Genomic DNA, 24836 nt, shown 5'->3' on the forward strand with positions numbered 1-24836 from the left:
AAGACCCTGAGCTAACAGAAGCATTCATCTCATTATGTTTTCTGATTATGGACGCTATATGACCATGATGCCTTATTCTTCTGCCACCATGCCTTTGCACCATGTCAGACTAGCCCCTCAATTTGTGAGCCACAATAATTTCTTCTTCCCTTGGGTTGCTTTTAAAGAAATAGGAGAAGTAATATAGACAAGCTTGTAACATAAAAGAAATAAAAGATAAAAATTTTAAGTATATTTAAGTAATATAATAGGTAAGAAAGCCAAAGATAAGTCTGCATGTGGGAAATGAAAAAGGATCAAGAACAAATAAGGAAGACCATAAATTGATAACACAATGAATATAAGTCAACAATGTACATGATCTTAGGTTGAATAGACAGGAGAATATGGTGAATGGTTTAATAGTAATCTTTCCAAAAACCTCAACATGTAACAAAATTAGGGATGCAGCTTCAGGAAATGGACTTCACATGTTTCCATTAAATCATCAAGGTAGTAGAAAGAGGCACCAGAATGATATACGTTCTACACCCAGTGAGAATCCTACTTTGTCAACATTTTGTATCTATTCTTAGAGAACTTAAATCTAAGCTATCAAAATACAAGGAGAAATATATATTTAACCCTCTAGGTACCTACCAGGCGTTCCTGGATTTTGTCTACAAGGGTTGGATCACTCAGTAGTAGAACAGGTTCACTGGATGAGTCCCCAGATATCAAGCGAAGTTTGGCTTCATTGACCACAGTGGAAAGTCCCACAGTGATAAACGATATTCCTGAAATTCTAGCATCTTCAGAAATGCTTTGGACATCTGGACTCTTGGGATGATCAATGCCATCAGTCATCAGCAAAGCCACTTTTACACCATCTTTACGTCCTTCTCTCTTAAGTAGCTTTGTGGCATTGGAAATGGCATAATAAGAGAAGGTACCTTGCCCAATTAAACTCAAAGATTTGACCCGCTGCTTAAATGTGCGTAGATCCTTCCAAGAAGACAAGGGTGGGTCGATCTGGATGGAGCTGCTAAACTGAAGGGCTGCCAGTTTGATGTCATACTTCAATGAACGACCAGGAGTCAACTGGAAAAGCCTCTCGCTCAAGCTGTCCACAAAAGCTTTCTGATTATCAAAGAGGACAATTTTAGAGCTTTCCGAGCTGTCCAAGATAAAGACAACATCTATGAAGCAAACGGTGTCTGAAAGAGAACACAAAGACTGTGTAACCTAACTGTCCCTCCTGGTGCATCCTCGGGTAACTGGAACCCCAACATGGTGTGCTGTTTGCTTTGTTTCTGAGAGACTTTGCCTTCAAAATAAAGCTTAATTTGTACAGAACTAAATATTTTCTCTCATAAAATGAAAAACAAAGCCAAACAAATAAACGTATCATATATTATCAGCATTGTAAACCCACTTAGAGCATAAAAATGGAAAGAACAACATATTTTTCAAATTAAACAAATACTAGGCAAAGGAGTTTAGATGTAAGTTAATAATATTCTGTTTAGTACTTGGGTTGTGCCATATTAGGACCTTGAAATCAAATGAGAAAGTGTCCACATTCATCACAGGAATAACAACAGAAAAACAAATTTAATTTGAAAATGGAGTTGAATGTGAAACCTAGATCAGTTTCTTAATAGTTTATTTGCTTATGGCCTTGAAGGTGCCACATACGCTCTCTGAACCAGTTTATCTAGGATGTGAGAGTGGCTGTCTCTGTCCTTCCTATTTCACAAGTGGAGTTCAAATGAAACAATTCATGCACAGTGCTGTAAAACTCTGAGGCGACCTAAATATGTAGGACTTAGTACTACCATGATATAATCGTATCAAACAGAACATCGCATGCATACATACATATGATTCTCTACTTTCATCAAACACTACTTTAAATTTTTATATTACAGCTTTCACAGGCTAAAAGTAAAACTTTTTTAAAGCACTCTATTTTTACCCCGGAAGTCATTTTTCCTTGCCAGTGTGTTTGGCTTTGGTCCTTTCTTTCTTTGTCCATACACTGCTTGAGTCATAAAAACTGGCAAAAGCAGAAGGCAGAAGGCAGCGTCTCTCTTCCTCATTATGGAAGATGGTGACAATTCATCCAACTGGTAACACCTTGAAATGGAAAATCCAGTTATAAATACATCAATAAAGGCAATGTTTACCATTTTTCCTTTTATTGAAAATAGATTTTTTTGTCATATCCTGATCGTGGTTTCCCCTCCCTCCAGTCTTTCCAGTCCTTCTGCATATCCCCTCCCAACCAGACTGATCTCCTTTCTGTCTTCCATTAGAAAACAAACAGACTTTTAAGGGACTACGAAATGACATGATGTGATGTTAGAAGAAATGGTAAAACAAAAACTGACACATTGGAGTTGTACAGAAGAAAGAAGCAAACAGAAAAGAGCCCAAGAGAAGGTACCAGAAACAGAGACCCACTCATTTGCACTCAGGAATCCGATAAAAACACTAAACTGGAAGCCATAATAGAAAGGGTTATTTACTATAATCATTTGTTGTTGTTGTTGTTGTTGTTGTTGTTGTTGTTATTATTATTATTAAATAATTTCAAGTGTGTAGAGTTAAAAACTGGCATATGGGCCAGCAACATCTTTCAGTGGGTTAAGGCACTTGCCACGAAGCATGATGACCTGTGTTTGGCTCCAGGATCCATGTAGTGCAGGAAAAGAACTAACTTAAGCAAGCTGTCCCCTACTGGCTCACTCAAACACATGCACACACACACACACACACACACAAAAAAAAAAACACATATATGCACACACTGATGAATGTATACACACACTTGTACACACATGCCACATACACACATGCACTCATGCATGCACACACATGCACTCAATCATGCATGCACACACCACACACACATGCACGCACTCATGCATGCACACACACATACCACACATATACACTCATGCATGCACACACATACCACACACAGACACATACTCATGCATGTACACACACACCACACACATACACGCACTCATGCATGCACACACACATACCACACATATACACTCATGCATGCACACACATACCACACACAGACACATACTCATGCATGTACACACACACCACACACATACACGCACTCATGCATGCACACACATACCACACACAGACACATACTCATGCATGTACACACACACCACACACATACACGCACTCATGCATGCACACACACCACACAAGCACTCATGCATACACACCACACACACACATTCATGCATACACACACCATACACATGCACACAGTCATGTTTGTGCACATGAACACATACCACATATACTCATGCATGCACACATACACACGTATGTACTCATGCATGCACACACACACATATCCCTTCACATTTCAAATAAAATACAATGAGATTTTCAAAGTTTCTAACATAAGCAAATTATGGTATCATGACAAAACGTTTGTTAGTAAATATTCACTTATATTCAATAGCTATAATTAAGCAGTACTAATTTCTCATTATGTTATGAAGAGCAGGGAGTGAGCAAAGCCATTTATCAGTGTTTTGGTCCCACTCTATTTGGGGACTATGGTTTCATCACAGTACCTGCCTTGTCATTTGCTGATTCTTCAGAATGAGTTCAGATGACTGAATGTTTGTTCCATTCATTTTCATTATAAGTAATTCTTAGCAAGTCCTTCTCTCCCTTGGATCATACAGAACCACTACCTTTTCAGTCTTACTATTATTCATACAGCATCAATGAGTTCAAAACTCAAGTCAGGGGCCAGGCAGTGGTGGCACACACCTTTAATCCCAGCACTCGGGAGCAGAAGCAGAGGGATCTCTATGAGTTCAAGGCCAACCTGGTTTTGGTCTACAGAGCAAGTTCTAGGACAGGCTCCAAAGCTACATAAAGAAACCCTGTCTCAGAAAACAAAACAAAACCAAACCAACCCTCAAGTCAGAATTAAATTATTCCTCAGCTTCCCATCTCCTTTCTCTTTTCTACTCTTGCTTGGGAAAGTTTGCCTTCATCGAGTTCAAAAGTGGAGCTGCCTATCTAACGAATCAAAAGAATGTGAGAACAAAACCAATAGATTTGCTTAAAAGCAAGTTCCAAACAATAAACAGGAAAAGACTTGAAGTCCGGAGGCCCACCTTTCAAACAACCCAGTGAAACAATAAACAGATAAACAATAAAAATACGAATTCTATATTAAAATTCTCAGTCATCTGTATCAGTCTAATATGGTCAGCTATACACAAAGTGATGTCTAAATCCCCAGAATTCTCTGACAAAAGAAGATGGATATGTTGCTGGCTCAGTATGCCCAAGGGAATAGGAACAAAAGTGTATTTAGCGCTAACAAGCTGCATGGTTTTGAGAGCTTGCCTCCTTCAGCTGCATTAACTCCAGGAGGTCTGGAAAAGGACTCACAGTTTCCTCCTTTGGCACCTTCCCTCCAGAGAATGTGAACAGGAAATTCATGACCATGATTTTCCAGATGCTCAGTAGAGGATGAAAATAAAGGCAAAGGCCGTGATGAGTGAGCTGGGAGACTGACTTCTTTCATACGTGCCAGATGGGTACCACCCCTCCCCTCCCAAAGAAGCAAGACTGTGAGGTTGGCAATAAAGCAATGCTGGCTTCAGGCCACAGGCTCTTCCTCAAATAGAATGCAGCAGCATTTACTAAGAGAATGCTGCTTCTGTAAGAACAAGCACCTGTGCTGGCCCATCTACCAAGCACACTTGGCTACATATCAACCAGGCTTCAAACCAGGTATACTAAGATAAGAAGACAGTTGGGTATTCAAAGCAAACACAGACAACAAAGCTCACTAGAACTGAGCTAAGGAAACAGAACATGCAAACGGCACATTTTTTTGAACCAGGAACATGAAAGGACTCCAAGTTATTCTGAAGGTTAGTATAAAGATAGAGTCACATAGACACACAGAGCTGCTACTGCATTTCCAGAGGGCAAAAGAAAGCAGCAGTGTTACATGGGTCCATAGCACAAGGAGCATCTCAGAAGTTCTGGGACTGAGACACTGAAAGGACTCTGGAACTATTGGCATCAAATAATGGCTTTTCCTCCCTGGAACGAAGGCACTGAGCAGAGTTCTGAAAGTATAGCTAAACCCTCGTGTGTATGACAGTCACTGACACATTCAGTCCCTGCAATAACCGTGATATCTTGGAGCTGTGGCTTCTCTGAAAGGCCTTTTGTTGGCCACCTAGAGCAAAGCTGGGCACTCTCCTGCCTTCCCATGTCTCTAGCTTCTCCATTCTAATACCTTCCTCAACTCCTTGACTTTTTTTGGCATTTGCAGGGCCACCCCTTCTGTTCACTTTCAGCATGTTCTATTGCTCTAATTTTTAATAGTTCTTCTCTTTTAGAAAGATATACAGATGGATTGAAGGTATGTAAATGAGTTAGTTAAATAAAAGAAAAACAAACCTCTGTGGTAATATAGGCAAAATGCTGTGAATGCAGATCTTCTGGCAAAAACTGTATTTTGAAATTTTGCCTAAAATTTATTTTAGGTGACTATCAGGGTGAAAACATTCAAGAGACTTTATATTTTATAATTTTTCAGGAACAAAATAATTTTTCTGTAGATTTTATGAATTTTGCTCAGTTTTTGGGTTTTACTAGTTTCTACACGAAGACAAAATGACTGGATATTCTTTATTCAAATTTCTAAACTAGTCAAATGATAAAAATACTCTATTTTTGTAAAAATTCATTTAAAACCTTTAAAAAGATTCCCAAAGATGTTAACATTATTGTAGTACAGTTTAGTAAACTATAAAATTGGAATAAAATTTGCAAAACAAAATAATTAAATACCTTTAAAACTAGTTTTAGCTTAGTTTAGCAATTATTCATGTTTATCTAACAGTTGATTGCAAGTATCAGCAGAGGGCAAGGTTTTCAATAAGCTCCCTTCCCATGACCAGGGCATGAGCTGTTTATCCCCACAGGTTCCTGGACGGCCCTGAGTTAAGGAATCAAAAGCAAGCAGCTGTGTCTTACCTTAGGCAGTCTGTCAAACAGGAAAGAGAGACCAATGTGGTAGAGCCCACAGAAACCAGAGCGGTAGATGCAAACAGCAACGACTGGTTTAGGGATGCGGTTAACTCTTTGATATCGTTCTGTTGTCTGGGAAATAATGTCTTTGCTTTTGAATTTTTTGCAATCTCTTAGTCTTGTTTACTAGAATGGTTAGGCATTTGGCCAAGGTGCAAGATCTGGGTGGGATCAGTAAGCAACTTAAAGGAACAGTGTCCCTGCAAAATAACTCTGTGTTTTCCAAGACTTCTGTTCTGAAAAAGAAAAAAAAAATTGAGAAAATTTTCTACATATCAGTCATTAGTTGGCTGTCTGCCTTTGCTGCTCACACTATATCCTTCTTTTGATTTCTGGTTTTGTGCTTTGCCTGGGGTTTGCTCTCTGAGATGCTGGTTAGAATGACACTGAGAAGCATAGAAATGATATCAGACTCATTTGATATTCGTGTTCTGAAGAAATTGAGATTAATAATTCTCAAAGTTGAATCATGAGCACGTAGCAGTTCATTGTTCTAGTCTTCTTACTTCTGATTCTTGGAACTCTTTGTAATAGAAAAGTTAAGTAATATATGGTCTTAGTTGAGTTCTGGCTCTGCCTCTAACGTCTATGAGGGCCTCACACTCCCATTTAGGAAACAAGGCAGAGATTCATCTGTTAAGATGTTTTTCTAACTGTAATTATAACTGAGGGCAATAAGTTCTCCAGCTTTGCCTGCTTTTAGCTGAGTTTAAATCACCTCCCTAACTTTGGCGGTGACAGAACTGAACAGTGTGATATTTACTGTTGGTCTCCTACTGACTGGAGGTGCTGGAGACCACTGGGTGTGTCACCACTAATCGAAGCCACCTTGCAGGTTGCAGCTATGAAAGTTACTTTTCACTATCTTTTCTAGTGACCGTTGCCTTTCCACCTCATCAGGGGACTAAGGCTCCCTGTTCTCCGATTAAAGATACTTTTTAAATAACTAAGTGCAGTATCACTCATGCTTGAGAAAAACTAAATGACTTGAGTTTTTTTTTCTTTTTTTTCTTTTTTCTTTTCTTTTCTTTTTTTTTTTTTTTCATGACAGGGTCTCACCTTGTAGCTCTGGCTGTTGTCCTGGAACTCACTGTGAAGACCAGGCTGGCCTCGAACTCACAGAGATCTCCCTACTTCTGCCTCCTGAGTGCTGGAATTAAAAGTGTGCACCCATACACTCAGCTGGCACAAGATCTCCTAATAACTAAATTTTCTTTACATTTCAAGAAGCCAGGACATCTAGTGACCGGCCCCAGCCTCACCCAGGATATAGCAGCCTGAGCATTAGAAAAGGAGACCACTACAGATTGTCAAATCTGTGACTATCCTGGAACCCACCTATCTGACATGCCCCCTAAAATTCCTCTCCGAGCCGTGCACCCACAGGACCTGAGCAAAATGGATTTTTGCTAGTGTGCGCCCACGTCTTTGGACTGCTGGCTTTATGAATAGGACCTTTTCCATGCCTAAAATACTTGCCTTCCAGTCAGTGGCTGGCAAGGAACGTGGGCTTGTGATGACAGTTTTATAGCGGTTGGTATTCTGAGATGTCTATGCATGAAATGTCATTGCAGCTGCCCATTGTCTTTTTTCCTGCTTTCTAATCTGTGGACTCAGTCCATAATAAGTCAACATTTATTGGGGCAAAATATACCTTATCAATCTACAGATGATAGACTCCTCCATATGGGCTTTCTCTGACATCCATAGCAGCTTGATTACTGGGGAAAGCAATATATATGCTCTTATGATTATTTAAAATTAGCTCTCTTTTTTATTATTTGTGTGTGTGTGTGTATCTATGTATGCTGGGTATAGTGTGTGTGCCACAGTATAGGTGTGGAGGTCAGAAAATAACCTTGTAGAACCGGTTCTCTCCTTCTAACTTTACATGGGTTCTAGGAATGAAACCCAGATAGTCAGGCTTAGGCTGCAAGGGCTATCTCCCTTCTTCTGAGCTACATTACAGGTCCTATAATTAGCTTTTTTTTAGGATGACGTTTTAACATTATGATTCCCTTAGTACAGCAGTAACAGCCTCTGTCCCATCCTCCCCAAGCAGGTGTCAGATGTGGTGCTGAGGGCTTCACAGACTTCACCGTCTGCTCTCCTTGGGCATGCCTTTCAAAGTCATGGGAGTGGCGGTGACTGGTGGTTAGCAGAGATTCTCAGGAGCCAGTATGGTGAGGTAAGAAAGTCCACACATTTATAAATGGCAGCCAGAGTAACGTTGGTGGTGACAGAATGGCTGCGTCGTGACTACCAGTGTCAACACCTTGCCGGTGATGCTGCCTGTGCATCAGGTTGAGTAAAGAATGTGGAGCCTGAGACATGTGGGCCATTTCCACCTTGTCTGACAGAGAATTTCAAAGTAACTCAAATGATTGTCAGATATAGTTGCAGGTCCCAACACAGGATGTGATTTCTTGGTTCTTTTTGACATTAAGTTAGCTCCATTCAATCCTGACGGACGATCAAGATATGCAAACATACTTCTGCTCCTTCTTTTGTAACTATGAGGTCACCTGGGGAGGGGTGGCTTTCAGCAGCCTTGATCTAAAGCAGCTTCACTACCTAGACAACAGAATACTAATGTTTTGATGTCTCAGAGTGATAAAGCAGTTGACTGAGTTGTCCTTTGTATCATGTTAATAAAGTCCACCTATTTATGCTGGGTATAAAAGCTGTGGAAAAATAAACGCGAGTGATTTCAATAATCACTGGAATACTCTCCCCGTATTATTCTATGGTTTCTGTCTTATTTTCTTTATGTGCCTTCATATTCATTATTTATATTTCTAAAATATATACAGAAACATCAAGAATGTATTGGTTCTATTCATCAGCAAAGAGAAAAATTAAAGTCCTTCAAAGATGATAGGAAATGAAAGTTGTCATTGGCAATGAAGCTTGGGAGATGGGGTCATAAGTCTAGAACAGTGGATTCCACCCCCAGCTTCCTCACCAAACTTTGATTGAGTTTATCTTTCCCATACCCTCTAATTTTATTGCTTTTTTTGCTATTGCTATTATTATTTTAAAAACTTTCCTTTTAGAATAACTTTGGCATGCAGTAATTTGACACAATTGTTTTCTTACATCATTTATTCTCTAATAAATCTTCCTTAATCTTCTGGCATTTGGTTCCCAGGTTGAGTAATTGTCACACATGCAACACATATTGTCCCCAAGAGCAAAGTGGCAGCATAAACCCCACAACATTATGCCTACTAGAACGTCCCTTTTGTATGTTTCCCTCCTTCATGTTGTTTCTTCCTTATCAATATTGGGATGAAAATATTGGGATGCTATCTAGAAAAAATGGACAATTTTCCTTTCTAATAAATACCAAAAAAGAGGTTGGATAAATCTTAGGTGTGAAAGATCTGTTTTAATTTTATTATTCCCTTCACTCAATGAATAGAAAAGTTAACTTTTTCATTCAACACCCATTGAAAGACCAGAGCTTTTAATAACACTAATTGACTTCTGCTTTAAAACACACACACACACACACACTCACAACTTTTCTATGGTGTGTATGGTTTGTCTGTGTGTGTGTGTTCCTTTGTGGGAATTCTGGCGCATGGGTACCACAGTGCATAATGGCAGGGGAGTGTTTGTGTGTTGGTCCTTCCTTTCTTTTATTGACACCGGCTCCCCTGTTGTTTCTGAGGATTTGAACTCAGGTCCTCACACTTGTGTTGCAAGCTGTATCTTCAGCCCTACATCCTGCCTTTAATGTAGAAAATATTTGCTAGTTTTCAATTAGTTGATTTTACTTTCTGGTATTGGTGTTGTAGTATATGTTGATGAAATTATTTAATTCCCTAGGATAAGGTATTAAAACTTCTTATACTAAAGGCAAACAATAGTACCAAACTTCAAAATAGAGTAAAGACAAAGCACATTTAATTTTCTCCATTTCAAAGTTGATAAAACAGGGGGTAATGTTAACAGCCACAGAAAGAATAAGGTAGAATTAGAGAGAAAATTAAGTTCAGCTCTTTATTGCGGCCACTCGCTACCTCTCATTTTTCCTGAGCACCCCTGGAGGCTGTGCTCTTTTACACTTACCAGGCTTGTGGCAGAGGAGGAAAAGAAGGAGGCTGCATGCCAAGAAATTTACATTTGGAAAATATGAGTTTAACTTTAGGGGCAAGTGGCTCAGGAAAAGCCATCATGAGCCAAATTCCAGCATGTTATGGCTCTCACTTCTCATTGTGTAAATCTTGGTGCTTGACCATCAAAGGCATGAACACTCCATCTTAGAACTTTCTAATGACTGAGAAACTTTCTCCTCCAGGTTTGCGTAGTTTTATCCAAGTAGCTGAAGGTTTTATACTGATCACATTATCTGCAGTTCATGTAATTGATACCTGATGAAAATACAGCTAGCAATACAGCTAGGGCGCAGCACTGGTGTGAATAATAAATCCATGAAACTGATCAGTGTATTTAAGATAGATTCAGAAAAAAAGAATAATTTTTAAAATCCTGAGCAAAAATGATTTTAAGCATGTAGTTTATTGTCCCCCACTGTGTCTCGCTCTGTGCCTGCCCATAATATATTGTTTCATATAATATTATTCCAAATTAAGGTCATAGAGTCATTTTTAAGGTTTTATCAATATGTAATTTTTCTAATATACTAGCTTGCTTCTTCTACTCTTTTAAACTCTGCACGAAGGCAAACTCAGTTGTAGATAAAGTAAGATAAATTGGAAACAAATTTTTAATTTACTATTTGGGGTTTTGAAAGCTTTTAATAGCTGGGCAGTGGTGGCGAACACCTTTAATCCCAGCACTTGGAAGGCAGAGGCAGGTAGATCTCTGTGAGTTTGAGGCCAGTCTGATCTATAAGAGCTAGTTCCAGGATAGGTAGAACTGTTACACATAGAAACCCTGTCTCAAAATCAAGACAAACAAACAAAAAAGAGGAAGCTTTTAACAATACTAAACCATATACTAAAGTTATTTGCTATAATAATCATTGCTTATAACAAGAACTACAAATTCTGAAATTATACATATGTAACTTTATTTACTATTAATATAAGTGATTTTTTTTACTCAAAATTACATATTGCATGTTTTGCTAATTGATCAAATTCAGAAATGCCAATGCAAATTAGCCAAGAAATACCATGACGCTTAGGCATTATTGCTTTAAAAAGATATTTGGGCACCACCTTGTGGAACTTTGTGGAAAGTGCCTAATGTCAACAAATTAAAGTTGTTCACTGCCTATGGTGCTGAATGAGAGGGATAGAAATTGGTTTCTACACATTTTCATTTTTAAAATGAATATTTATTTTTATTTTATCTTATGTGCATTGGTGTTTTGCCTGCATCCATGTCTGTGTGAAGGTGTCAAGTTCCCTGGAACTAGAATTTCAGACAATGGTGAGCTGCCATGTGAGGGTGAGAATTGAATCAAGGTTTTCTGTAAGAGCAGCCAGTGTCCTTAACCACTGAACCATGTCTCCAGATCCAACAAATTTTCTTATAGGAGAACAAAGAAGTGAGTCAAAACAGTAGGCAAACTACTTTTCTATGTGAATGGAAAAACTGGCTAATGTAACATCAGATGAAATCCAAACTTACGTAAATTAACTTGTTTCCTGCTGTTTAAGGAATAAGTAGAAAACAGGTCATAAAGTTGTCATCTAGTGCAAAGAAATAGAAAGTCAACAGGCAATGGAGAGGTCTGTAGAGAACGCTGGCTGTCCTTCAATGAGAACCCACAAGGCAGCTCACAACTGCTGTAACTCAAGTTCCAAGGAGTGTGACCCTGTCTTCTAGCCTCCACAGCACAAAGTACACACACGGTGCACAGACATATGTGCAAGCAAAACACGCAGACATAAAAATAATAATAATAATTAAAAGGCAATGGCAAATTCTACCAAAATGTTTATACAGAGAAACGAATTTTTATGTTTATGTACATATTTATGGTGTATAGTGTGATAATTCAACACATGATTTGTAAAGGGCATCTCATGCCCTTACACTTTACCACTTAAATCAAACCTTTCTTTGAAAAGTAATCAAATTTGAAATATGGAATTCTGAAATGTCTAGGAGAAAAACTATTCAGATTTCCACCTGGAGAAGAATAAAATGGGTTATATCACTCACCTTGTACAAAAATCAATTCAAAATGAATCTAAAACTTATCTTAAAGCTGAAACTTCTAGAAGAAAACTCTTGGGATGCCCTTCAAGATAATGGTACAGTCCAGAACTTTTTAAATAGAACACCAGTACCATAGGAACTAACCTGAAGTATTCACAGATGGAACTACGAAACAAAAGGTTTCTGTCCAGCAAAGGAAACAATCAGGAGAGTTAACAGACAGCTCACAGCATGGGAGAATGTCTTCCCAGCTACACTTCAGAGAAGGTGCTGATGACAAGAATTAAAAGGATTTGTAGAAATTAAATACCAAAGGCATAACTTGGTATTTAATTTAATTTAACTTGGTATTTAATAATAAAATAAATACCAAGGAGAAAACTGCCAATTAACAAATAGGCAAATGAACTTAACAGACAGCTTTTAAAAAAGAAATACAAGTGGCCAATAACTATTATAAATAGTGTTCAATATCCCTACCTATCAAGGAAATGTAAATTAAAATACTTTGATTTACTACTTCACCCCAGTTCAAACAGCTATTGATAAATCTGACAACAAGTGTTGGAGAGGATATGTGGAGAAATGCACTTTTATCCACTGTTGGTGGGGGTGCAAAGGAGTACTGCCATTGTAGAGTTCAGTGTGGAGAGTTCTCAAAGCATTAACAATAGAACTGCAATATTATCCAGCTATTTTACTCCTGGGCAAGTACCCAGAGAACTCCATACCCTACTATAGAGATATTTAGACACCAAGTTTATTGCCGCTTTATTCACTGTAGAGAAGAACTAACTGGAATCAACCTAATTGTTAATCAGCAATGAAATAGATAACAAAATTATATATATATATATATATATATATATATATATATATATATATATACATTCTCAGCTCTGAAGAAAAACGAGTTTAAAAATTTGCTAGAAAATAGATGGACTGTCCTAGAATTCACTCATACTGACCGGGCTTGAACTCAGAGATCCGCCTGCCTCTGCCTCCTGAGTGCTGGGATTAAAGGTGTGCGCCACCACTGTCCAGCTTGAAATGCATCTTTTGAAAAAAGACAGAGTGATGACTTGGGGATTGTGTGTGTGTGTGTGTGTGTGTGTGTGTGTTAGAACAAATACACAAAAGATATGTCAAATGTCAAAGGTGGGATGAAAAATATAGGTAGTATGTGCCATTATCCTGTGTTAGTCTATTTTTCTGCATGTTTGAAATTTTCATAATAAAATTTTAAACCAATAAGTAAATAAATGGATAAATATAAACTCTGAAATAATTTTCTACCCAGGCTAACATGAAAGATAGAGTAATAGGAGCTAGGGGAGGGGCAGCCTCTACTGGTTTAGTTAGGCTTCTATTGCTATGGTAATGATCATGACTGAAAGCATCTTAGGGAATGATGGAAGAGTGTCTAGGTATTACTTTTATATGTTAATAAAGAAACTGCCTTGGCCCTTTAATAGAACAAAAAATTAGGTAGGCGGGGTAAACAGAACAGAATTCTGGGAAAGAGAAGGGAGATGCTTCAGGCAGTTGCCATAGTTAGTCACCATGCCTCTCCTCTCCAAGATGGACACAGGTTAAGATCTCTCCTGGTAAGCGACCATCTCATGGTGCTACACAGATTACTAAATATGGGTTAAAACAAGATATAAAAATTAGATAATAAGAGGCTAAAACTAATGGGCCAGACAATGTTTAAAAGAATACAGTTTCCATATAATTATTTTGGGTAAAGCTAGCCGGGTGGCGGGACACAGCCCGCCACTGGGGAGATGCTTCAGGCAGTCGTCATATAGAGTCACCATGCCTCTTCTCTCTGAGATGGACACAGGTTAAGATCTCTCCTGGTGCTACACGGATTACTAAATATGGGTTAATTAGCCAATAAGAGGCTAAAACTAATGGGCCAGACAGTGTTTAAAAGAATACAGTTTCCGTGTAATTATTTTGGGTAAAGCTAGCTGAGTGGCGGGACACAGCCCGCCGCTCCATCTACAAGGGAAAAAGGGTTTATTTGGATTATATATCTCAGGCCAGAGTCTGTTGAGGGAGTCCAAGGGAGGGAACTCAAGGCAGGAACCTGGATGCAGAGACTGAATCAGAAGTCCTGGAGCAATGTTGTCTACTGGCTTTCTTCCCTTGGCTTATTCAGCCTGCTTTCTCTCTTTTTTTTTCTTTAAAAAATTTTATTTAGAAAGTATAAACCAATTGTACCACCTGAGTTTTCTTTTAATACAAGACTCATGATGCAAAGCTGAAGTCACTGTGAGCTGGGCCTCAAGGACAGCTGTGAACCACACATGACTAATAATAATTGCTCAGGGACCATGAGCTGTGAATAGAGAAACACAATCAAGATCTATAGTGTGTGGTGGCTGAAGAGGCACACATGGAGAAGCTACACAGGCTTAGTCACGCAGATGTCCGTCTGCTGTCACTGCTCAGCACAAGGTTCATGAAGCCAGGATGCATGACTTCCCAGGGGTTTCTATAGTTCATCTTTGCCTGGCGCACAGCCTGCTTTCTTATATACTCTGTCAAGGGATGGCACAGTCTACAGCATACTGGGCCCTTCCACATCAATCATCAGTCAAGAAAATGCCCCATAAACTTGCCTACAGGCAAATCTTAGGGCAACATTTTTTTTATTTGTTTATTTTTATTTTTATTTTTATTAAAAATTTCCATCTCCTCCCCTCCTCCTCCCTCTTCCCTCCCCTCCCTTCCACCCATACCCCCACTCCGCCCCTCTCCAAGCCAAAGAGCCATCAGGGTTCCCTTCACTATGTTAAGTCCAAGGTCCTCCCAGCTCCCCCTAAGTCCAGGAAGGTGAGCAACCAAACTGACAAGGCTCACAGTGAGCCCGTCCATGCTGTAGAGTTCACATTCATCGCCGTTGTCCTTGGTTTCTCAGTTCTCCTCCGCCGTCAGCCACATTCAGAGAGTCCGGTTTGGTCCCCTGTTCCATCAGTTCCATTCCAACTGGACTTGGTGGTCTCCCGTTAGATCTGTCCCACCATCTCAATGGGTAAACGCACTCTTCATGGTCCTGACTTCCTTGCTCATGATCTCCCTCCTTTTGCTCCTCATCAGGACCTTGGGAGCAACATTTTATTTTCAACTGAAGCTCCCTATTCAGTTTGCTAGCTTGGATCAGGTAACAAAAATCTAAGCAGCACACCTGCCCCTGGGATCCTATGCAAGATCCCACATAATCCACCATCTTTTGGATTTATTTACCTCTGGTTCTTTATTTTTTATCTTTATTTTTACTTTCACATTTTGTGTCTTCGCTCAAAGTCTTTTCCCAGCGCAGAACCTTTGCTCTTCCAATGCTTAGATTATCAGCTTGCAGATACTGTTGTGGCAGGCTCTCTGGATTCATAGTTCTTGTTCTCAAGAGGACTTCCTTGTCTAAACACACACACACACACACACACACACACACACACAATTATTTTTCATCATATTTCTGTTTTTTTCTTTCTTGTATTCTACTGGAATATGACATCAAGGAAACAAGGATTCCATCAGTCTTGTTCAATAATTGGCATACCTTTTCAGATAAAGGACAAGTTTCTTAGGTTTGATGGATCATAAGGTATTTGTCACAAGTACTAAAAAGTACTCTGTAGTACAAAGGCAGCCCCAGACAAAGATGCAAACAAATGGGCACAGGTAATGTCTTAGTAAAATTTTGTTCACACAAACAGGCAGCAGAAGAAATTTGGGAAATTGATCATAGTTTCTCAACTGTAGATAGTTTACACCCAGAAGAACAGATAATTCCTAGATAGCTTATGAAATATTTGTAGAATCAATGATTAAAAGTCAGAGGATGGCTGTTAGGGCCACACAATCAACTCACTAGATACTTCCAAACACCCAGAAATCCCAGTATAGAACACAGTTTAGGTAGAAAATTCTTAAATGGATTTCTTGGCCCCTATCACCTCCTCTCCAAGTCTTCTACAATCTATCCTAGACAGCAAGTGCATCTAAACCACAACTTTTTGAACTTATAGTTTTGAAGACATTCTGCTCTTTCACTGTTAGTGGCAAAAGTCCAACTCAAACTAGGTTAGACAAAAACCAACACAGTATTTATTAAATTTGCTAACCATTCTGATTGGTAAAGACAAAAGTATGCCTGAGATGTTGTGTGTTTAAATACCAGGAATCTTTTTGCCCCACAAGACAAACATACTGGAAAAGTGAATCTAAGCCTTAGACATTCTAGTTAGTATATTCTCCCTGTGCATTTTTCAGCTCTGCCTTGTTTCTCTAAACACAAACATGTTTTCTGTAGATGGAAGACATCACTGACAGCTACAGAGGCACATCAACCCAGCACCAGGGTGAGCCTACAAAAGGTCAGAGACTGTCTTCTTTGTGATCTATAGCTTACGAGTCCCAGGATCATGTGTTCATTACTAATTCAACATAAATCAGATAGCAGGATAAATCATATGTCTTCAGTCCTGTTGTGTCTGAAGGACTAGTTCCCTAGAGCTATCCATCGTGTCCTCTTCTACACAGAACTGTGAGCCTTGAAGAGAGGGGTTTGATGAAGACACCCCATTTAGGACTGAGTGCTCCAAAGTCTCACTACACATTGAGCGGTTGTAGGTCTCTGTGCTAATTCCCATCTACTGCTTCTCTAATAAGGGTTGAGTGATGCCAAACATTTTCTTGTAGAAAAGAAGCATACCTGTAAAGGGACAGAAAGTCAACAGTTTAGACATTGGGGACTAATTGATCTTGGGAACTAATTGGTTTCTATGGCCATTACTCATCTTATATATGGATAGCTTTCCATCCTTGTTAGAGGAAGTATGGCTAATGGCCTCCTTGATACTATGTACAAAGTTCACAGGAAGAAGGAAGAGTTCTTTTAGACAAAAGCAGTATTATCTGCAATGGTGATTTGCGAGGCATGGTAGCACTTGGAAAGCTGAGGAAGAAAGATCGCCTAGAGGCCAATGTGGCAAAATGAGTTTCAGGCCAGTTTAAGCTAAAATATCAAAAATAAAGCAAAGCAAAAAAATGAAGTAGCATAAAAAGAGGTGAACAATGTACACATCCCTGCTATGTACAGCTGACATCAGCCAACGATCCTCTTCTGTGACAATCTGCTGTTCTCTGTGATCTGGAGAAGGATCTGTAATAGTGAAACCTATGGTTTTAAATGAGTTAGTTTGTTAAGTATACAGCAACCTAAAGTTAAAGAAAAATAGCAAGAAATGGATATAGGGAATTAGACAATAAATTAGAGAGTTAGAAGGTAGGTAGGTAGGTAGATAGATAGATAGATAGATAGATAGATAGATAGATAGATAGATAGATAGATAGATAGATAGGTAGGTAGATACCATCAAATCAAAGGCTCAAAACACCCAGGAAAAATTGACTAGAGAAGCCATTAGGTCTACTGGAGTTCCTGACAGAATACCAAGCAAAGCAGTGTTCCCTTGGGTGAGACTTCCAAGTAAAAGAACAAATAACAGCAGAAAGTTAACATAACTAAGTTAGGGACTTAACAAACATCCAAAAGTGACTAAGTAGAGAAGTTGTGCCAGTCACCTGGAGTTCCTGATTGAGTTTTCTTTCTTTGGATGAGTTTCCCATGGCTGAGCCTCTGGTTTCTCTTTCCCACTCCAGGTATTTTTACATCGTGGGATAAACAATAGTAACCTCTGTTGAAAATAATTTGCCTTCTGGCTGTCTTCCAGGGCATGATGCTTCTATTTTTCAGCAGTTTTACTATTCTCTTTCTCCCAGAATTAGGGAGTTCAGTTAATCCCCTGATAAGAGAGCTTGGAGGAAAGTTGACATAAATGGGTTTGGGTCTGAAGTGGGGAGTAGGCAATGCCACTTCTAGAGCTAGCATAAAGTAAATTGCATGTGCCAACTGGCTATTCTGTAAATACAGATTAGATAGATCTAAACTGTGCCTACTTCTTCTTGGTGGCTGCTTTCTAATATAGTCGAGTCATTGCAATAGATACTATTAGTCCCCAAAGCCTAAACTATTTACTTCCTGTCCCTTTATAGAAAAGTTTGTCAATTTCTATTCTATAGGATAATGCTCAACATTGTTAAGCCTTCATCAGAGAAGTTTCTTCTTGCAGTAGATGATCAATAACACAGAAAGCCACGACTGAACAATGTGCAGAGAGTGAGAGACTGTGGAGCATTCAGTCCTAAAGGGACGTCTTCATCAAACTCCTCCCATGAAGGCCACAGTTCTGTGTAGAAGAGGAGGTGATGGATGGCTCCAGGAAAAACAGTCTTCCACACACAATAGGCCAGATACACATGTATTCTTACAGATATTGACAGCACACACAAGGTTTGTAAGGGTTGAAATCAGATAAAATTCTAGTACTGAGAAGGGGAAGTGGACCCAACATCCTATCCCTAGCCAAGTAGCTCTTTGCAATTGGTACCTACCGGAAAGGAAACACCAGTTTTCTTCAGTGTAATGTCCAGAATGGGCCCTGTGGTGGCTTGAAAGAAAATGGCCCCCAGAAAGGGAATGGCACTATTAGGAGGTGTGACCTTGTTTGTTAGAGAAAGTGTGTCACGGTGGAGGCAGGCTTTGAGGTCTCATGTATGCTCAAGATATGCCTAGCCTCTCAGACCACTTTCTGTTGCCTGCAAGTCAAGACGTAAGACACTCAACTGCTTCTCCAGCATCATGTTTGTCTGCACACCACCATGCCATACCATGATTATAATAGACTAAACTTCTGATAATGTAAATTACCCTAACTAAATATTTTTTACTCTACAAGAACTGCCATGGTCATATTATCTCTTCTTAGGAATAGGTTCACATAAGACAGAAGTTGGTACTTTGAGTGGGGTATTGCTATGACAAGTCTGACCATGCTTTTGTTTGAAGGAATATGGACCTTGGGACTGTGGGTTAGCAAAGTAGGTGAGCACTTTAAGTATTGCCTAATGGGCCATACTAGTAGGAGCATGGAAGATAGTGGTGCTGAGTGTGATTTGTTGAATTGTGGGTATCTGATTCAGGAAGTTTCAGATGTAAAGAATATTAATATATGGCATAGAGGTTCTTATGAAATTTTGGTAAAGAATACAGCTGTTTTTTGCCCTTGTCCAAAAAGTCTGCCTGAAGCTAAAGTGAAGAGATTTGGATTAATAATTCCATTGGCAAAGGAAATCCCAAAACAGCCTAGTGTAGACTCTGTCACATGGTTACTAGTGTTCATGCTTATAAAGATTTGTAATAAAAAGTACCTAGCAAGGCAAAATAAAAATGTACTATTTGAAGAGAAAAATAACATCAGGAAGTGGAATAAGACTAAGCCCTGTATTCAAGGAGACAAAAAGAAATGACTTAAGGGAGTGACCTCAGAGCAAGGCCTCATCCAGCAAAGTTTCTAATTTGTGAAAAGGAAATAAAGAAAAGTTTTGAGCCAGGTGTGGTGGTGCACACCTTTAATCCCAGCACTTGGAAGGCAGAGGTTGGCAGATCTCTGAGTTTGAGGTTAGCCTGTTCTACAGAGCAAGTTCCAGGACAGCCAAGGTTAGGTAGTAAAGGCAACAATCAAAAACAGAAAGCTGGTGAATAGGTAATGAATGAGAGGGCCATGTTCCACCCATTAAACACTTTATATCTCATCTTTTCCATGACAGCTTCCCCAACTTTCCTAGCTGAAGTGAGCATTGTAATTGTCTTCCAGTTATCTACTTTAGCGGAGTTTTCTAGATAGGATGTAAATGATCTTGGAATATAGTTCACTGGTAGAAGGCCTGCTTGCATGCATGATGCCCTGTTTTCAAATCTCAGCATCACACACACCAAAGAAAAACATGCAAGCTATCCAGGTAATTTTGAGTTTCAGTTAAAAAAAATATGGTCTGTTAGCATATGCATATCTTATAATATTTAGGACATACTTCTGAAAATTTTTACTGCATATCTGAAATCCAAATTTAATTTGTTTTCCTGAGCATTTTTGTAATCTGAACACCAACTTATTTTCTGATTATTGCTCAGACATTGTTCAACAATTAACATAGTCAATATAGATGGCACATATGCTATTCACTTGCATATCCATTATAACAAATTAACGAACAGAATACCATTCCCTGGCTAGAGCAGTGGTTCTCACCTTCCTTATTCTGTGCCCTTTTAATACAGTTCCTCATATTGTGGTGACCCTCAACCATAAAATTATTTTCATTGCTATTTCCAAACTGAAATTTTGTTACTGTTAGGAATTGCATTGTAAAATATCTTATATGCAAGGATATATAATATGCAACCCCAAAGGGTTCACAACCCACTGGTTAGAACTGTTGGGATACAGCAACTAATTTAAAAAAGGACACAATACAATATCTAGCTCAGGTCAATAAGACTACAAAGATGCTTGCTGGTGATTTCTAGGGAAGAAGCTTTCTTGCTCTTCAGAGCTTTCAGAAAAGACTGCCCACAAGAAGAAATCCCTACAGTTAAAGAATCAACCTTTTGATGAAGCTAATCAGAGAACCAGAGAATAAAAAGAAACATGGTCCATATTGGCATCATTCCCTCACCCAATCAACGTGGAAGCTCATTACATCTCTGAACGTACAGTACACAATCCAAATACACAATCCTTTGGGGCTTGAATTGAACTGGCTCAACCCAGTGTCTCTTAAATTCTCTTCCTACTCTCTTCCTACTCTGATTCCTTCCCACATTATCTATGGAAGCATCATCTAAGGAAATTTATAGAATTTTGTGCTGGGATGTAAACAGTTTCTGTTGTCTAATGTTATCTCACAAGTTAAAGGAAGGAATTCAACCTTATTTTACTTCTGTTATAATGCATATGTGCATACATATATATGCATGATGATTATTCATCAGTAATAATTGTGGAATGAAGATCTACTTGAAACAGTTCATATTCTGGAAATGCTTCTCTTTCCAAATACTTTGATCACTTAAACTTGAAAATTTCCTTAGAATCTATCATGAGAATCCTATTTTTCCACCTTCTTATTCTGTAATATTTCCACAAGGGTATATTCTTTTGGCATCTGCCTGCCCTTGGGTTAATCCTACCTATGGGAGAAGTACCGATATTTATCCTGAACAATGAAAGTTAAAAATCCAATATCCACTTTCCCATTTTGCTCGAACTGGAAGAATAGAACTGTGTTAAAGATCATGTATATGTGTGCCTTCATTTTCTTCACATTTATTTTCTAAGATCTAAAGAATGAGCGACACCCTCTAAAGCTGCAGTTTCTAGAAAGCAGACTACCAGGAGTTCAAAATCTAAGAACAGGAACTAGGATGCTTGCTTTGGATCAGAGGGTGAGTCTAAGCCACATTCAGTTATACATACTGACATTTGATTTGTTTGTCTCTGACTCTAAACCCAGAAGAAGAATGTTCTAGGCAATCACCAATAATGTCTATCTCCTGTGTATATATGTAGACATAGTTTCAGAGTTACTATGCACTGTTTCATTCCATTATGTATTCTCTACTCCCTAAACTCTGCCGGGTAAAATAAATACAAATGAAAGAAAACTTTAGCTTCAAAGGAATTATTTATAGTAATCAAAATTTCAAAGAGTTAGTAGTAATAGCACTGTTAATTTTAACCACAGAAAGTTCTGGAGCCAATGCTTTTATTAGAACAAGTCTGTTGAATACGGTGGGTAGACTTTACTCATATCCAAAAACATCAAAGCAGCTGCTGACACACCCACATTATTTATAGGCCCATAAATGAGAATCTTCTTTCCCAACATTTACATAGAGTTGCAAGAGAGGAACTCCCTGTCAATAATACAGGTATTTAATAAATGCAATTTTAACATTTATATGATTTAACATAAAGTATTCCTACATAAACAGGATACTATAAATCTTCAATTAGGCTGGTAAATTTACAGTAAAACAAATGACATTTTTTCAAAGTTCATGTACCACAACCCTCATACTTATGTCCTAAACATGAACTTACCCTGTTTCAGAGAGTATTAAAGAAATTAAAGAATGCTTTAAGCTGCCTGTAGAAACTGTTCATCAGCCTCATCTTTTAAATAGCCCAGCCCTTTGCGGTCATACTCAGTCACCTGGGGCTCTTCATTTTATGCTGAATACATTTACTTCTGACATACTTACAAGAAGTGAATGTGATGTGCATCTTGTTGGCTAACATATAAAAAACAAACATGGATTGGAATTTTAATTCTTAAACAATTAAGTACACAACTACAGAGATTTTCCATCTTAGCAAAAGTAAAGCTGGTTTCTAGAGAGATTGTTTTAAATCTAATTTTGAGCATCCATTACATAATTTATGTGCCATGTGTGAGCATTCCTCATTGCTTACAGTATCATTCTATTCCACACTGAGACAATTCCTCTCTTGCACACTGTTGCCACCTGACAATGGCAGTTTGGAATGACTGTAATTGATGCCAACGTCCCTCCACATAACATCACAGTTTTTATGCAATCCAATCTGTGTGTAGAAGAAAGTTCTGCATACTGATCATTAAATTTTATAATTGGTATTATAATGTCTGAAGAAGCACTTTTTTGTTTGTTTGTTTTTGAGACAAGGTTTCTCTGTGTAGCCCTCACTATCTTGGAACTCGCTCTACAGACCAGGGTGACCTGGTGCATAGAAGTTGTTTTTCTTCTTGTTAACAGCTCTGTGTTACTGTCTTGTTAAAGAGTAGGAACTCATTGACTGCATCACAGTACAAATTTGTTCCCCCACTTTCATATTCGATTTTCAACAGAATAGAATTTCCCTTGTCAATTGAATGGATTTGCAGGCATAGATCATGCATCTTTGGGCCAGTCTGACAGAAAAGTGATTTCTTTCACATTTCATCATACAAGCATCTTGTTCTTATCAGTAACATGCTTACACCACGTGATTAACTGAACTGAAGTTGGAGCCGTTCTCTTCTTCAGTCCAGGTTGATTCCAGCAGGAAGCCTGAAGAGAAAGAAGGGCATCAGAAATTTTCTTGTTTCCCTATTTAGGGCTTTCTGTTTTCCACAAACTCATATATTGCTGGTCTAGCTGTTTTAGGCAGGAGTGGATAATAAATAATAATAATAATATAGTTGGTGTGTGATTTTTCTATTACTGTGATAAAACACCATTACCAAAGCAGCTAATAGAAGAATAATTTATTTGGGCTTACATTTCCAGAGGCATAAGAGTCCATTACCATCAAAGCAGTGGAGGATGGCATCAGGCTGGCTTGAACAGCAAGCCCAGAACTCACGTCTTAAACCACAAGCAGGAAAGAGAGAAAACATAGTTGAATCAGTGATTGACTTATGAAACCTCAAAACCTATCCCCAGTGAAATACTTCTTCCAGCAAGGCCATACCTCCTAAACCTCCCCAAACAGACACTAACTGGGAACCAAGAGTAGTAAGGAGGCCACTAGTTTGCTCCTGGCCACTTAGCCCTGAAATAATCACACAGAAACTGTATTAATTAGATCGCTGCTTGGCACATTAGCTCTAGCTTTTTATTGTCTAACTCTTACATATTAATTTAACTCGTTTCTATTAATCTGTGTATTGCCGCATGGTTATGGCTTACTGGCTAAAGTTCTGGCGTCTCTCTCCAGCTAGGCTTCTCCTGATTCTGCCTTCACTCTCCCAGCATTCAGCTTAGTTTTTTCCACCTAGCTCTGTTCCCCTATAACTCTGTTATAGGCTCAAAGCAGTTCCTTTATTTATCAATGGTAATCACAGCATACAGAGGGAAATCCCGTATCACCTCCCCTTTTCTGTTTAAATAAAAAGGAAGATTTTAACTTTAACATAGTAAAATTATATAAAATAGTTATCAAGCAAGAATTACAGCTATATCTATTTTATCTTTTATCATAACTAAGGAAAAGTATATTATTACTGTCTATTTTTCAACTCCATCAAAGACCCAAGAAAGATTATAATATTACCTAAGTAAACAGGAAGTGCATTTAAGCAACTTCCAAAACTCTAGAATTGAGAGAGACATCTTGCTGCCTAGACAATCACCCAAAGTTCGTCTGTAGTGTTGGGGCATCCATCTTCAGCCTACAGGTCCATAGTGTCCAGCAGACTTATCCATGAAGCAGAAAATTTCAAAGACATTTCTGCCTATACTGGCAGTTTATCAGTCACTTTCTTTTGTGTCCTGCAGAATGTCTGGCAAACTCTTTGATGAAGCAGTAACCCTGAAGGATGGTCTCACCTTTAGGCAAGTTCAGCAGTCATTTCTCTGTGGGTCCTGCATGTCCTGTATATCACACAGTCCAGGCAAGAGAAGTTTCTTGCCCAAATGGCTAACAAACTCCATAAGGAGCCTCTTCAATGCCCATCTTCCTCTTGAAGTTATTGGTGCTGCCAGGAGCAGATGTGTGTCTCACTGTCATGAAAAGTCTTAAGTTCTTAAAACATTTTAAGTGCCATATTGTGAAGTTTTCTGAAAGATTTGAAGAACACCTATCTAACTGAAATATATCTCTATATATCTAGAAAATCAAACAAACATGACTACAAGCTTGAGTATTATAGATGACCATCTA

The 24836-nt window shown here is 38.6% G+C and overlaps 1 protein-coding gene across 1 annotated transcript in view; it reads right to left on the minus strand.

Moving 5' to 3' along the window:
- The window catches only part of Col28a1 (collagen type XXVIII alpha 1 chain), a 169614-nt gene extending 167533 nt beyond the window's left edge, over positions 1–2081 (minus strand). The window contains 2 exon segments of the mRNA XM_042054567.1: positions 640–1196; positions 1958–2081. Of these exon segments, the coding sequence (XP_041910501.1) occupies positions 640–1196; positions 1958–2081 (681 nt within the window).
- Between the last annotated feature and the right edge of the window lie 22755 nt (positions 2082–24836).

Source organism: Arvicola amphibius, chromosome 2, assembly GCF_903992535.2.
Source record: "Arvicola amphibius chromosome 2, mArvAmp1.2, whole genome shotgun sequence".
In the NCBI taxonomy this organism is placed as follows: Eukaryota; Metazoa; Chordata; class Mammalia; order Rodentia; family Cricetidae; genus Arvicola; species Arvicola amphibius.